The sequence below is a fragment of the Mercenaria mercenaria genome, chromosome 10 (genome assembly GCF_021730395.1).
Source record: "Mercenaria mercenaria strain notata chromosome 10, MADL_Memer_1, whole genome shotgun sequence".
NCBI lineage: Eukaryota > Metazoa > Mollusca > Bivalvia > Venerida > Veneridae > Mercenaria > Mercenaria mercenaria.
Window position 1 is genome coordinate 4,379,549 of NC_069370.1, and position 16,202 is coordinate 4,395,750.

Genomic DNA, 16,202 nt, shown 5'->3' on the forward strand with positions numbered 1-16,202 from the left:
GAATATGCCTGTGTTGCCATGACAATATACTTCTTTGTTTCGTCTCTAATCTTTTGTAACAGTTTGTTTGTGACTTTAAAAATTATGATTTCCAGTGTTCGCATTTTCTGAAAATTTCACTGAGTCACCTGGGACTCAGTACTCCCAAAAATGTTGAGTCCAAGCCAAATATGATCGAGTCCCAGGTTTTGTGGCTACAATATTGACAATAATGTCCATGTTTTACAATAAATAGCACCTTATTTAATCTTATAATTGTATTCCAGTTCTGATAAACACAACACAGGCATAAAGAAATTACAAAGTTTCATCAAATATGATAGTAACTTTAAACAAGAGGACCATGATGGTCCTGAATCGCTCACCTGTCCCCACGTGACCCAGTTTTGAACCGAGTATGACGTCGTTTTTTCTACTATTTGACATAGTGACCTAGTTTTTGAGCTCATGTGACCCAGTTTTTAACTTGACCTAGATATCATCAAGATAAAAATTCTGACCGATTTTCATGAAGATCCATTGAAAAATATGGCCTCTAGAGCGGTCAGAAGGTTTTCCTATTATTTCATCTAATGACCTACTTTTTTAAAGGACGTGACCCAGTTTTGAACTTGACCTAGATATCATCAAGGTGAACATTCTCACCAATTTTCATGAAGTTCCATTGAAAAATATGGCCTCTAGGGAGGTCACAAGGTTTTTCTATTATTTCATCTAATGACCTACTTTTAAAGGCACATGACCCAGATTTGAACTTGACCTAGATATCATCAAGATGAACATTCTCATCAATTTTCATGAAGATCTCATGAAAAATATGGCCTCTAGAGAGGTCACAAGGCTTTTCTATTATATGACCTAATGACCTAGTTTTTGATCGCATGTGACCAGGTTTTGAACTTTACCTAGATATCATCAAGGTGAACATTCAGACCAATTTTCAGGAAGATCCATTGAAAAATATGGCCTTTAGAGAGGTCAAAAGGTTTTCCTTTTTTTTAGATCTGCTGACCTAGTTTTTGACCGCAGTTGACCAAGTTTCGAACTTGACCTAGATATCATCAAGATGAACATTCAGACCAATTTTCATACAGATACCATGAAAAATATGGCCTCTAGAGAGGTCACAAGGTTTTTTTTTATTATTTGACCTACTGACCTAGTTTTTGACGGCACAGGACCCAGTTTCAAACTTGACCTAGATATCATCAAGTTGAACATTCTGACCAATTTTCATGAAGATCCATTCAAAAGTATGGCCTCTAGAGAGGTCACAAGGTTTTTCTATTTTTAGACCTACTGACCTAGTTTTTGATCGCAGTTGACCCAGTTTCAAACTTGACCTAGATATCATCAAGATGGACATTCAGACCAACTTTCATACAGATCCCATGAAAAATATGGCCTCTAGAGAGGTCACAAGTTTTTTTTATTATTTGACCTACTGACCTAATTTTTGACGGCACGTGACCCAGTTTCGAACCTGACCTAGATATCATCAAGATGAACATTCTGACTAACTTTCATGAAAATCCACTGAAAAGTATGGCCTCTAGAGAGGTCACAAGGTTTTTCTATTTTTAGACCTACTGACCTAGTTTTGGAACGCACGTGACCCAGTTTCGAACTTGACCTAGATATCATCAATATGAACATTCAGACCAACTTTCATACAGATCCCATGAAAAATATGGCCTCTAGAGAGGTCACAAGGTTTATTTATTATTTGACTTACTGACCTAGTTTTTGACGGCACGTGACCCAGTTTCAAACTTGACCTAGATATCATCAAGGTGAACATTCTGACCAACTTTCATAAAGATCCCATGAAAAATGTGACCTCTAGAGAGGTCACAAGAAAAGTTTACACACGGACGGACGACGGACGCTGCGTGATCATAAAAGCTCACACTGTCACTTTGTGACATGTGAGCTAAAAATAAAACAATACTTGACTAGAATTTCATACAATACTTGACTAAAATGGCGATTGCGTTTTTTTCTTTTTAGCCGGAGACTCCATATTACTTTTGGTTTGCAGTAACCGGGCTGTTTTCATATAATTTACATCGATAAGAAGCTATTTTGATCAATACGCTAAACAAGTCTGAATATGTCACTGAATGACAATAGGCTACGTCATTCTGTGCTAATTTTTGAAAATTTAGAAAATGAAATTTGGATTAGTATTTGTTGACTTTAAACTCGTAACTTTCAATTCCATTTTTACTTTGCATCCCATGTATGTAATGGCCTTGAAAATTTGCGCACAAACCAATTTTATTGCGTATTAAGATACTTTTACGTTACCCGTCTTTAATACAGTCAAACTTCATTATCTCAAACTTGACGGAACCGGCAAAATTTGTTCGAGTTATTTTTCGAACAATCAAACAACATAAATCAAATAAGAATTTCGCAAGGACCTGACAATGCATTAAAAAGAAAGATGTTCGAATTTTCTGAGTTCAAGCAAAAAAAGTCTGACAGTATGTCCGAGATCGAAAGAAATACTTAACAGCATACCATGAACAGTGCCTGGTTAGAAAATAGTTTCAGTTTTATGGGACATAAAATCAAAACCACACTGGGATTTAAAGAAATGAAAGCTTTGAACCGAGGAAATGACAGGTAAGAAAGAACTTGTTAAAGATAAAACTAGACAAGATTACCTTCCTCTTTCTCCGGCACTGTACCAGCAATACCAGACTGATCCAGACCAAACTCCTGGTCCACCTCTTTACCCTCAGTTGCAGCTTTCTCTACCATCTTTACATGGGCATCAATCAAGGCTGGCGGCACTTCATCTTTCATCTTGGAAAACTCCTCTGTCATTTACATATAAAATGGTGTAACTATTCTAAAAGTAACTTAACTGATACTTTCAAATAAATTTACAAAGAACTGACTACAAAAACTAACCATTTACCAGGCAGTTTTAGACAGGCTTGAATATATTCCATTCTGGAACATAGTATTTGTAACAGAGACATTTTTCCTGTATTTACCATTCTACTGCCCTATTTAATTCTGCAATAGAATCTCATTTTATATTTCAAATACTGTCAAATCTGATTAAATAGCCAGCCAAGGGAGTGACACACAATGGCTGCTTAAGACAAGTTAAAACTAGTTAGCTAACTGGCAAGTGGCTGCTTGATACAGGTGGTTGCTAAGGCAGGTTCAACTGTATAAAACTTTTAAGATGAGTATAAGAAGAACAAATTGTATTCACATTATTATCTGACATATACATACAATTGTCTTCGATTACATCGAACATCAGTTAATAAATCTGTTGTCATAACAATGTGTATAAATCAAGAGCCTGTCTTACCAAGAGCAGCTTTAGCAGCAGCACTTGCAACTCGTGGATCTACTGTAGAGGCTAGGAACGCTACTGTAGACATGACTGGGTTACCTGCCTGCGAGAACGGAAGAGGCTGGTAGGCTAGTGGACCTGTAGAAACAAATATATCATTCTGGATAATAGAAGGGGATCAATTACTTTTTCTGAAGAAGACTGCTAGTCAAGTTAAAATCCACTTGATTTGTACACTACTTTCTTGACGCTAAAGAAGTCACTGATTATGGCATAGAAATCAACTTTAAAGGTAATACAAAGCTTCAACAAAACCATACTAAATGCAGATCTTTTAAGCAAATCAAAACAGTTTTCCAGTAATCTGATTGAACAACAAAAAGGAATTGAGGTTTTACTGCCAGAAAGCTTGTGACATGAAACAAGAGCACCGCCTTGCGGGTGCTGACGCTCATCTGATTTTTTTTTGTGTAATAGAAATATTGTCCTACCCATGATTTTCTAAGTCTAAAAAGGGGCATCATTCTTGAAAAAAGCAGGATAGAGTTATGTTTCTTGATGTTCAGTGTCCACTTATGATGGTGAAAAACTGTTGCAAGTTTTAAAGCAATAGCGTTGATAGTTTATGAGAAAAGTTGACTTAAACATAATACTCAACCAAGAAAATGATTTTCTAAGTCCAAAAGGGGCAATAATTATTGCAAAAAGCAGGATGGAGTTATGTTGCTTGCTGTACAGGGTCAGCTTATGATGGTGAACAGTGTTGCAAGTTTCAAAGCAATAGCTTTGATAGTTAAGAGAAAAAAGTTGACCTAAACATAAAACTTAACCAGAAATCTGATATTTTCTAGTCCAAAAGGGCCATAAATCTTGCAAAAAGCAGGATGGAGTTATGTTTCTTGCTGTACAGGGTCAACTTATGATGGTGAACAAGTGTTGCAAGTTTTAAAGCAATAGCTTTACAGTTCAGGAGAAAGCTGACTAAACATAAACTTAACCAGGAAAAACTGATTTTCTAAGTCCAAAAGGGGCAATAATTCTTGCAAAAAGCAAGATGGGGTTATGTTTCTTGATGTACAGGGTCTGCTTATGATGGTGAACAAGTATTCCAAGTTTCAAAGCAATAGCTTTGATAGTTTAGGAGAAAAGTTGACCTAAACATAAAACTTAACCAAGAAATCTGATATTTTCTAAGTACAAAAGGGGCCATAAATCTTGCAAAAATCAAGATGGAGTTATGTTTCTTGCTATACAGGGTCAGCTTATGATGGTGAACAAGTATTCCAAGTTTCAAAGCAATAGCTTTGATAGTTTAGGAGAAAAGCTGACCTAAACATAAAACTTAACCAGGCAACGCCGACGCAGATGCCGACGCCGACAACCGCTCAAGTGATGACAATAACTCATCATTTTTTTCCAAAAAATCAGATGAGCTAAAAAGAAAGAAACAGGAATTAAACCAAACAACAGACCAAACACAAATGCACTAGTCACACATGGGCTCTATCCTGCTACAGTTTTAGTTCTTGAAAACTGCACTTACCTAAATGTCCATAATCCTCATCTAGGTATGGATCTTCTATAGGAAGTCTGAGGAACTGCAGTATACACTCGTCCTGGGTACGACTCCCGACATGTTCACTCACTTTGTTCCAGTCATCCTTGTACATCTCCAGTGCTTCGAGCAACAACAGCGTCTCCTGGTCTGTCCAGTCGCGTGTCCTTGTGGCAGCACCTTTATCCTGCAATACATTGTCACATATAAAGACCATTAGCTGAAATGCTACAATGGAGTAGGTAAGGTTGACATTTGTTTTAAAACAATTGTCACTTCTATTATATATAAAGATTATTTTTCAAGAAATTGCTTGCAAATAATACAGGTCGAGCCTACAATTTTGTCCCAGCAGTTGACAATTGTAAAGGCTGTATAATTCATACATTTTACATAAAGACAGCTAATAAATATTATTATATACTATGCGAAAAAATAAATAAGACACTACAAATTTCATTCTATCTACAGTACTTTGACAATTTACAAACCCTACATATTATTTAGTGATATGGCATTTGTTGCACAAACCTTTTGTGATTTCTTGCCGTAGATGTCTGTTCTCAGACCAAAGTTTGTTAGTTCTTTTTTGTCTTCGCCATCTTTTGGTTCCTCAAAACTCACGATCTGCTTTGCAGCTGATGGCTACAAAAGACAGGAAGGATTTTAAACAGGTATCAGCAGCCAAAACAACAAAAACAAAACTCTATAAATGATTGCACTAATAAATATGGAATTCTCTGGCATATTTAAAATGTTCACCTGTTAGTTTGTTTTGAGAATAGCCCTTTTTTCAAAAGTATTTCAGATATGTAACTGCAGGAAGTTAACCTAACCAGTGTAACTGGATTCTGTACCAGTACAAAGCTGTTCTCTGCAAGTAACTGCCAACTTCCCCATATGAATCAGAGGTGGAGGACAAATGATTTCAGACCCAATGACTTTTATCAAATTGTCACAGAGAACATATGCCTCACCCGGAGATTGAATTCACTACCTGACGATCCCTAGATCTGGACTCTCCCTACCGAGCTAAATGGGTTGGAAAACGTTCATTTGTATTGGTACGAAGGATGTTTATAATAGAAACAACACATCAGCTTTATACAAAAATCAAAATCTAGGGTGTTAACAAGCTTTTCCTTTGATTTGACCTGGTGACCTAGTTTTTGACCCCACCTGACCCAGTTTCAAACCTGGCCTAGACATCATCAAGATAAACATTCTGTGAAAGTTTGTTTCAAATCAATGCATAAATGAAACCTCTACATGGCTGAAAGGTTCAGAAAAGAAAATTTTGCCCATTTCAGGGGCAGTAACTCTAGAACCCATGATGGAATCTAGCCGGTTTTCGAAAGGAAACCAGATCTAATAGTGACTTAAGTTGTGTGTAAGTGTGGTTAAAATCAAATGTAAAATGTCACTTCTATCGTGTTCACAAAGTAAAAATTAACAAATTTTGTCTCTTTCAGGGGTCAATCCGGGGCCTTAATTCCAGAACCCATGATTGGATCTGACAGATTCATCATGGAATCCAAAACCTATTGTTGTTAAAGATATTTTGCAAGTTTGTATCAAATCAAACCATAAATGAAGTCTCTATATGGCTGCAAAAGCCAAAATAGCAAATTTTGGCCTTTCAAGGGGCCATATCTCTGGAACCCATGATAGGATCTGGCCAATTTTCGAAAGGGACTGAGATATTATGCCAATACAAATTCGGTGCAAGTTTGATTACAATTGATTATAAAATGTGGTCTCTATCATGTTCACAAGCCAAAAATAGCAAACTTTGGCCCTTTAAGGGGCCATAACTCTGGAACCCATGATGGGATCTCATCAGTTTTCGAAAGGAACTGAGATATTATGCCAATACAAGTTGGGTGCAAGTTTGAATAAAAATGATTGCAAAATGTGGTCTCTATCGTGTTCACAAGCCAAAAAAAGCAAATTTTGGTCCTTTCAGGGTCCATAACTCTTGAACCCATGATGGGATCGTGCCAGTATTCGAAAGGAACCGAGATATTATGCCAGTACAAGTTATGTGCAAGTTTGATTAAATTGTTTGCAAGATGTGGTCTCTATCGTGTTCACAAGCCAAAAATAGCAAATTTTGGCCCTTTAAGGGGCCATAACTCTTGAACCCATGATGGGATGGGATTTGGCCAGTTTTTGAAAGGAACCGAGATATTATGCCAATACAAGTTGTGTGCAAGTTTGATTAAAATGTGGTCTCTATCGTGTTCACAACAAATTGTGGACAGACGACGACGGACGGACGAATGACGGGTGATCACAAAAGCTCATCCTGTCACTATGTGACAGGTGAGCTAAAAACAAGACATTATCCAAAGAACAAATTTAGATCAAAAGTAATGATATTCGTATGTACCTGATTTAACCTAGGTGGGTTAGCAGCCTGAAGACCTGATGGAGTGTCTGCTAGGATATGGAAATGTGATGTTGGAGGAGGTCCCATGGCCGTTGGTCGACTTTCTGCATCTACCTGATAGTTGACCAAACCCCATTGCTCCAAAAATGCATGTACTCTAATGAGATACAAACACATTGCATAATTCCTCCTCATTCAAGTTTTAATGAAAATACAAGTTAAAGAATTAAATGATAGATTTTCTCTGCTGATTTATACATCTGAAAGACAGTTACTATACTAACAGCTAGTAAATACTAAATGATGATTATAGTAAATATGTACCTTTTCAGTAATGGCACAATCCCATCATAAACACAATATAGTAATATAGTGTAGAATATGTTGTAACACATCAATGTAAAACCCTAGGTAAACATGAGGTAATATACAAATCATGCTTTCTTTCAATAACTATGACTAAAATACATTTATTTTTGTTGGGTTTAACGTCGCACCGACACAATTATAGGTCATATGGCGACTTTCCAGCTTTTAATGGTGGAGGAAGACCCCAGGTGCCTCTCCGTGCATTATTTCATCACAAGCGGGCACCTGGGTAGAACCACAGACCTTCTGTAAGCCAGCTGGATGGCTTCCTCACATGAAGAATTCAACGCCCAGAGTGAGGCTCAAACCCACATCGATGAGGGGCAAGTGATTTGAAGTCAGCGACCGTAACCACTTGGCCACAGAGGCCCCTGACTAAAATACAGGTGTTTTGTTATCAATAAAATCTGTAGAGAGATCAAAGCAAAATAATAGCACACTGAGTCTGTTCATGACAGGTAATCAAATATGCGGCAACCCTCATGCCCCCTAGCACAGGCTTAGGTGCAATTCATTCACAGTAAAACTGAATGGAAAATATAACAACTTTGAATCAAACCAAATTTGCTTACAGACCTGCTTGTAGATACAATTATAACATAAAAATCAATGTGACTTAAGTTTCTGAATACCTAATTATTGCACAAACATCACCAGCAAGATTGCGTCTACAAGCTGTACTTGTCAAATACTCCATCGGGTTTAATCTGTATGTGTCCAACATGAAGTTTCTGTACGCCATGTATCTGTAAATAATCATACATATTAAATAACTCTGTTCAATGTTAGTTTGTATAAAGGTAAACAAAATTCCTTATTTTTTCATTGTATCACTATATGTATATATACATGTTTCACTTACTGAAATCATATAATTTTATGGGCAAGAAATTGGAAGATAAAATAATTGGGAATTAAATCTGTTCAATGATTTAATTTTGCTGATTAAATAACCATGAAATCCCTGTTTCATCAGAAGTATCACTTGGTAGTTGCAATATGGGGAACAGGTAGCTGATGTTTATCATAAGCAGTGTTGTTCATAAAATGAGCTGATGAAATAACGCCCCATCACTTATAGCTGGCAGGCAGATATTGTCTATTATCTATTAAAACTCTTGCAGGAAATGCAATTTTTGATATAGATTTCAGTTAACACCAGTTCATTGTCAAGAAATAAGTTCAATTTTTGCTACAGATTTCAGTTAAATCCATTTCACTGTCAAGTGACTTACACTTCAGGAGTTTTGGACCTATTTTTGCCGTTGAAGAACTCGGGTAGAGCTCGTCTCTCTATGGCATTGATTCCGTTATAATCGAACCAGGAAGCATAGCTAGGTATGATAATATGATGTGTCTGTTCTGTTACACTGTCCTCAGTCTCTTCCTTCTCCTTCTTCATTTCTGTTTGTTCTTCTCCATCTTCCATCTTTTCCTCTCCCATCTACAACATACACATTGAATATGTGAGCCGTCACAGCAATATGAACAACCTGGTAAGTGCTTTTATCACACGTTTGACATCATGGTAGTGAAATAAAGCCATTATATAATTTTGGCAATACACTAGAAACTAGTGTAATAAAGTAATAAAGCTTTGATGTTGATTGTCTTTTTTAGTATAGGAGACGTTGGTCTGTAATAGGTAAAGAAAGAAGGAATTTTGGTGTTTCAGGAGGAAAAACTTACAAGTGAAATTAAATTTGTGTCTTCCACATGACCTGATTAAACTCGTTCAATAAAACTGGTAAAATGCTCGGTAGAGCCTTGCATTTTATTGTTTTATTCAACTTGTGTATTAAATTCAATATGAAAAGACACTCATGTAAAATCCTCTTTCTAATTAATTTTGAGTCTTTACTTTCAGGAAATTCTGACTTTCATGTTTACATTTGTCCATTTTTGTAAATAAAACAATGTATGACCATGATGTAAGAAAGATTACTGATATTTCACACTGACACAATATAGGTCATACCGCCACTTTCCAGCTTGTGGCCTAAACCAGTCGGCAAAGGCGACCCCAGAGATTTATTAGATAAACCTGAATACCTGTTGTGACTGCTCATCATCCATATCAACCACTGTACCTCCTTTAATTGGCTGTAACTCACTGTCTCTGTTACTCCGAGATGCTAAAACCATAAACAATGTTCCTCATAGCAACTCAAAAGAAGCCAGATTTAACAAAACATAAATAAACAGCATAGATATATCATAAAATCTTACAATGGTTTCAAAATTCAAATGTTTGAGCTTTGGGCTTATTTATCTGGACTGGAAATATCAAATTAATCTAAAAGATTTGCTTTGTCCACTTAACACTAACTACAAGACCAAGTAGCTTCAGACCAGATTATTGTAACTGTAGTGATGACAAATGTGAAAATATGCTTTTTTAGGTGCAGAATTTTGGTCATATAACTAATTGCTTATTTTTCATTGAATGAAATACCAATTGTCTAGTAAACTACCTGTTCAAAGGAAGTACTATGTACTATGATGTTGTATTCGAACATTCACTGGTTATTTTAAGTCTTGAAACAAGGAAAAAATGTTTTCTAATTGACTACAGGTCATATTCCTTTACCATAAGATAAAAATGTTTTATTTTCATGAAGATCAATGGATGGATCCGTGCTGTCAATCAAACTAATTGTTATCTATGATATTGACCAATAAGATAACGCAGATTATTCAGTGCACTTACCTTGTTGCTAACCAGCCATTGCTTCCCACAAGCTTTCACTTAGAAACCGTTACTGATTAATTCTTATAAGTTTGATACATTTTTTTATTTGAAGGAAGAGGTGTTGAGGTGTGCGTTGAGAATATGTAACGCCGACGAGCAGTACCCTGAAAGGCTAGAAGGGTGAAGATTCATTCCTTTTCGTAAACCAAAGGCATATTTAGAAAATTGTGAACGCTGAACGGATCAGTAAGCAATCTGCTCAAATGTATTTAAATGTATTCTAATGAACTTTATATTAAAACTGCCGTGTGTGTCACTTATGTGCATGGTATAATATAATAACATACATAATACATCATGAATCATCTGTCTCTCTTTACTCATTAGTCTGTGATCGGAATTTTGATATGAATTGGCTCAATTTATTTTAATTTAGGCCGATCGCGGAATTATTCAGTTCAAGATATTAGATATATGAGTCACTTATATCTTATTTCATACAAAAGTAAAAGCTAACCTTCTTCATCAATATATTCTCGCAATCGAAAGTATGATCTATATTTTCGCATTTGACTGTATGTTAACTATACTACATAAAATGTTTCATTAAGCAACCAATCTTCTTCACGGAACAATGTTAAAGATAGAGCGCACACTGAATGAGTCTAAATAAAGTCAAAATATATACATGTAAAATAATTTTAAATAGAATACCAACACCATTATTCAAAAATATAAATGAGATCCGGACAGTGCTCGGCATATTAACTTTATTTTAAGGATTAAGTGTAAGCTTTTATTAATCAGACATTAAATCTAAAGCATAAAGATAATTATTCGGGATTGTGTTTTAATACTTTCTCATTCTTTTAATTAAATAATATTTCTTTCATATTTGCAGACAGCAAGTATGACAACAGTATTCCCTGTTTCGGCACCATTCTGTTTTATTCTAGGAACTGATGAGTTTAAACTGATGTTCCTGTCGCTTGCTTTTAAATGCAATTAAAAAAATAAATATACGCACATGTCCATGCGGTTTAGAATGTCGCTGATTATTTCATATGTTTATTTTACCCTACGACTATCGTAAACTATTTATAACTACTATTAATACTATGATATCATAAATGCAAATTTTCAAATTTTTATTATATTTTATTTATTTATTGTTTTTGCAAGGTTTTCGTTTCCTTGTTTCCAGCGGTCTATGGTTAATAGGTTTCGGCAAGATATTTGTCCCTCTTTGTTTGTGCCATTGCTGTGGGAGACTTATTCAACTTTGTCGCTCTGGAATTTGTTTAATTTAATTTTGGAGGAGACTGAATCAGCCCTATGACATGCGAGCAATGTCCGGCCGCACTGAAAACAAAGTTAATTAGACTTCCAAATGTTTAAAGTTTTGTAAGCTGGCAGGCATAAATAAGTACTGAAATATACACCCAGCATGGATATATGTTTATTTTTAAGACAGCTGCGTGGTATTTTACAAATATATATTATAATATAATGGGAATGATTAACTTAATTGATATCACAGTGGTGATCTACAGGTCCACAATTAGTTGCAACAGCAGCAAGAGCGCAAAACTTACTTGTAAAATAATAACAGTAGAGTATTACGCAACGTTAATAAAAAGCTACTGAACCAATTAATAAATTTCTGTATCTGTTAGTTTAAACAGTATTTATTAGATATATCATATACATAAATATATACAGTAACATTTACAATCAAAATGATGTAAAGGATCTGAAAACAAGTTTTCAGCGAAAACTTATATTAATTCATTTCCTCGACAATAAAACATGTTGTAAGGATAGAGTGTAAAAGAATATGGTGTTTGTCTATTTATTTGTTAGTTTAAACTCTTTTTATATCTTTTTAGTTAGTAAAGTATGAACATTGTGAAAATAGTTGAGAAATGCTGCTTAGAACCAAGAATGTGCTGCATGCGGCCAGTCCGCGCCAATGGTCACCCGCACGCACCGGTATGCCGGTCACGTGGAGAATCGCTTCGAGGCAACGATGTATTGTTGCACTTTAGTAAAGACCGATATATTTTGAGTCGTTGTTAAGTGTTCGTTACCAAACAGTAAGTTATCAATAGTGGGTGCACAAGGTAATTCATTTAGGAGCTATTGTCTTTGTGGTATATAAATCGGGCATGATAAAAGGTAGTGATTGTTGTTTCTGGTTCACCGCATATACAATTAGGATTATTTGAAATTGATTTACGAAAAAGGTCATAATTTAGGGAACTGCAGCCTAGACGGAGACGAGTATGTAATACTTGACCAATCCTACTTCCTCTGTATCTGTTGAAAATGTTATCTTGATGTAAGAAATCACTTGCACCATATGTGACTGCACATGGTGTTTGATATTTTCATCGTTTAAACCAAGCGTGGAAATACAGTCCCTACGACAGAAATGAACATAATATTTTGATAAAAAAAAATAATAATCTAAGATGTAATTACTTTTCGAATGTTGCTGAAAAGATAACTAAGATTATTATCATACCATGCATCTGCATAAGGACTCAAACATTTTCCTGTCAGCAATGATCTAGCGAAAGACGGAAAGTGTTCTTTCTTTGAGTGCAGCAGCATTTTGTGCTAACTTTTACAGTGGTTTCTTCTGAGTCAACCTTAATGTCATGTAAATAACCTTTAGTAAAACAATTAAGTCTCTTTGACTGCTACCTTGGTGCATTTTGGTTCACAATTTGGTACATATTTCACAGAGAAATCATTTGGAATACTTTCTCGCGAGTCAATTGCTAATGCACATTAATCCGTCATTTTGAAAGAAGCTTGTGGGAAGCAGCAACAGTAACTAAGGGGCGGAGTTTATTGATCGGTTTACGGATCCATCCATTATTAAATAGAATGGCAACCTAGAGTAAAAGTAGATTCATATATATATTTGTTTCTTCAAACATAAAGAATCATTTAGTTTATACTAACTTATTTTAGCTTGATTGTGATGAAAGCTTCAAGCTTATTTGAACCATTCTTGAGTCCGCTTCCTGGTAAAACCAGTACTGGTGTCATATGAGAAGGCATGGTTGTGACCCCAATTGGGCTCGATCCCATGACCCCAAGGTTGAGCAGCCGACACTTTAACCATTAGACCACTACTCCCTTTCTAACAAGAGCTGTCCGTAAGACAGCCAAGCTCGACTATTCGAAATATTGTCACAGAAGCAGGAAATTATTACCCAAAATGTTAAATATCAAAAGAGTTTTAAGTTCGAAAGGGGACATAATTTGACCAAAATGCATATCAGAGTTATGGGACTTGATGCTATCAACTAGTTTTATAACCCCGAAGAAACATGTTAAGTTTCAATTCCATATCTGCATTAGTTTTGGAGATAATAACTTACATGTAAAACTTTAACCAGAATTTTCTAAGTCCAAAAGGGGGCATAATTTGCCCAAAATGCATGTCCGAGTTATGGGACTTGATTCTGTCAACTAGTTTTATAACCCCGAAGACCCATGTGATGTTTCAATTCAATATCTGCATTAGTTTTGGAGATAGTAACTTGCATGTAAAACTTTAACCAGAATTTTCTAAGTCCAAAAGGGGGCATAATTTGCCCAAAATACATGTCAGAGTTATGGGACTTGATTCTGTCAACTAGTTTTATAACCCCGAAGACACATGTGAAGTTTCAATTCAATATCTGCATTAGTTTTGGAGATAGTAACTTGCATGTAAAACTTTAACCAGAATTTTCTAAGTCCAAAAGGGGGCATAATTTGCCCAAAATACATGTCAGAGTTATGGGACTTGACCCAGTGAGGTAGGTAATTGATCTAGAAAAAGAAAAAATAAGTTTTAAATCTATATGCCTTTTGGTAATAGCTGTATGTACTTGCACGCAAAACTTTAACCAGAATTTTCTAAGTCCAAAAGGGGGCATAATTTGGCCAAAATGAAGGTCAGAGTTATTGGACTTGCTGCTATCAACTAGTTTTATAACCCCGAAGACACATGTGAAGTTTCAATTCAATATCTACATTAGTTTTGGAGATAGTAACTTGAATGTAAAACTTTAACCACAATTTTCTAAGTCCAAAAGGGGGCATAATTTGCTCAAAATACATGTTAGAGTTATGGAACTTGACCCAGTGAGGTTGGTAATTGACCTAGAAAAAGAATAAATAAGTTTCAAAGCTATATGCCTTTAAATGATAGCTGTATGTACTTGCATGCAAAAACTTAACCAAGGTGTGACACCGACGCCGACGCCGACGCCAGGGTGAGTAGAATAGCTAGACTATTCTTCGAATAGTCGAGCTAAAAATCATTTGATGTTGTGTACCTGTTTTAGAGAGCTGGACCTCCTGTATATTTGATTCTGGTGTGGGATCTTCCAGGTCCTGGGTTAAATCCTCCTCTTCCTCATCACGTCGGTTTTTCTTCACCGCTGAGCCGGTCACTGCTGTACGACCACTAGTAAACAATCAAATGAAAACTTAATGGGTCTTATATTTGTTCCATATGATCTTATCAAAAAATATATATCTTTGCTAAAGCATTAGATTTTAATGCTGAAAATAACATTAAATTTCTAAAAGTGTTAAGTGCAAGTTAATTAACTTTATAGTCACACAATGTCTTTGAATAACAAAACAACCTTTAGGTATTAATATTTCAATCTAAAAAAAAAAATAATTTCATCATTTTCTTGTGACCTAAAACCACACAGAAGGTATGAAAGGCAGAGTGTATGTGTATGTAAGCTAATTTATAGTTGCTACCATTAAACCATATGGGCAACTCCTCCAGAAGACTGTTAGTAATGTTAGTTGGAGGATAGTGCAAGATACAGAAGATGCTCCAATTCCAGAAGCTTCTCTGGTTCTTTAGGGTGCCAGGTGTAAAGCACCCATATATGGGACTGTTATCCCAATGTTAGTAAGTTTTAGTTGGAGAAGCGGAGGCTCAAACTCACAACCCCTGGTTTCGTAGTCAGTGTTACCACTGGGCCAATGGGTCTGCTCTTGAAATGCAGATTACAACAGCATCTTTATTAAAGGGTAGAATCCTGTGAAAACTTATTCAGACAGTGTTCATGTGTTAAGTGATGTTGTTACTTACTCAAGGCTACATAAAAAAAATTGCCAATTCAGCTGTTCCTTCATACCTCATGTTATAAAGGCAAATAATAATGTAAAACTTTTATGAAGAAACTGTTTAAGATTTTATACCTTTTTCTCTTCTTTTTCTCTGGTGGTGGTGAGGGTGATCTCTTTCTTTTACCTTTTTTCTTATCCTTTTTCTCATCACCCACAAGCTGAAAATGATGTAAATGATTCGTCTAATACTGTTCAATTCATGAAAGTTGTAAAATATTATTTTACAAACCCTTTGTTTTCAAGACTATAATAAATCAAATCAAAGGCCTGAATGGCCTGAGTCGGCAAATGATTGATGTACTGACAGTATAGTCTACCAGTTTCAGTTTGTTTTTAGTTTTTTTCTTAAAATTTCATAACATAGCTCGATATTTACCCAAAATATTATATCCGGATACGATTACACTTTTCTCCAGTTTTAACAATATATTTTACAAATTGTGATGATACGAAGACATTTAGCAGCAATTGGCAGTATCTGACATTGAAGTTTACGGTTAAATTACCTCTTATTTAAATCTTTTCATAAAAAAGTTGTTTCGTTTCCTGAAATCAGCCAAACATAGACGATCTACTTTCGATTTCAAAAACTACAAGAAAATACAATTTAATGTTTCGCCGATTTGTTTATTTCTCGAAAAGTAAGAATTAAAATCATTTTTAATATCAGTAGTAACTAAACAAACCAGTAAGAGCTTCTTCTTCCGATAATTTA

The 16,202-nt window shown here is 35.4% G+C and overlaps 1 protein-coding gene across 2 annotated transcripts in view; it reads right to left on the reverse strand.

Annotated features, from left to right (window-relative positions):
• The window catches only part of LOC123560974 (SWI/SNF complex subunit SMARCC2-like), a 29,140-nt gene that overhangs the window by 4,763 nt on the left and 8,175 nt on the right, over window positions 1–16,202 (reverse strand). For both annotated transcript variants that reach the window (XM_053552176.1, XM_053552175.1), the window contains exons 9-18: window positions 15,560–15,645; window positions 14,671–14,801; window positions 9,691–9,773; window positions 8,874–9,082; window positions 8,271–8,384; window positions 7,270–7,426; window positions 5,409–5,522; window positions 4,866–5,064; window positions 3,338–3,460; window positions 2,673–2,828 (exon numbers count right to left, since the gene is read on the reverse strand). In XM_053552176.1, coding sequence (XP_053408151.1) covers window positions 2,673–2,828; window positions 3,338–3,460; window positions 4,866–5,064; window positions 5,409–5,522; window positions 7,270–7,426; window positions 8,271–8,384; window positions 8,874–9,082; window positions 9,691–9,773; window positions 14,671–14,801; window positions 15,560–15,645 — 1,372 coding nt within the window. The remainder of the gene's footprint in view (window positions 1–2,672; window positions 2,829–3,337; window positions 3,461–4,865; window positions 5,065–5,408; window positions 5,523–7,269; window positions 7,427–8,270; window positions 8,385–8,873; window positions 9,083–9,690; window positions 9,774–14,670; window positions 14,802–15,559; window positions 15,646–16,202) is intronic.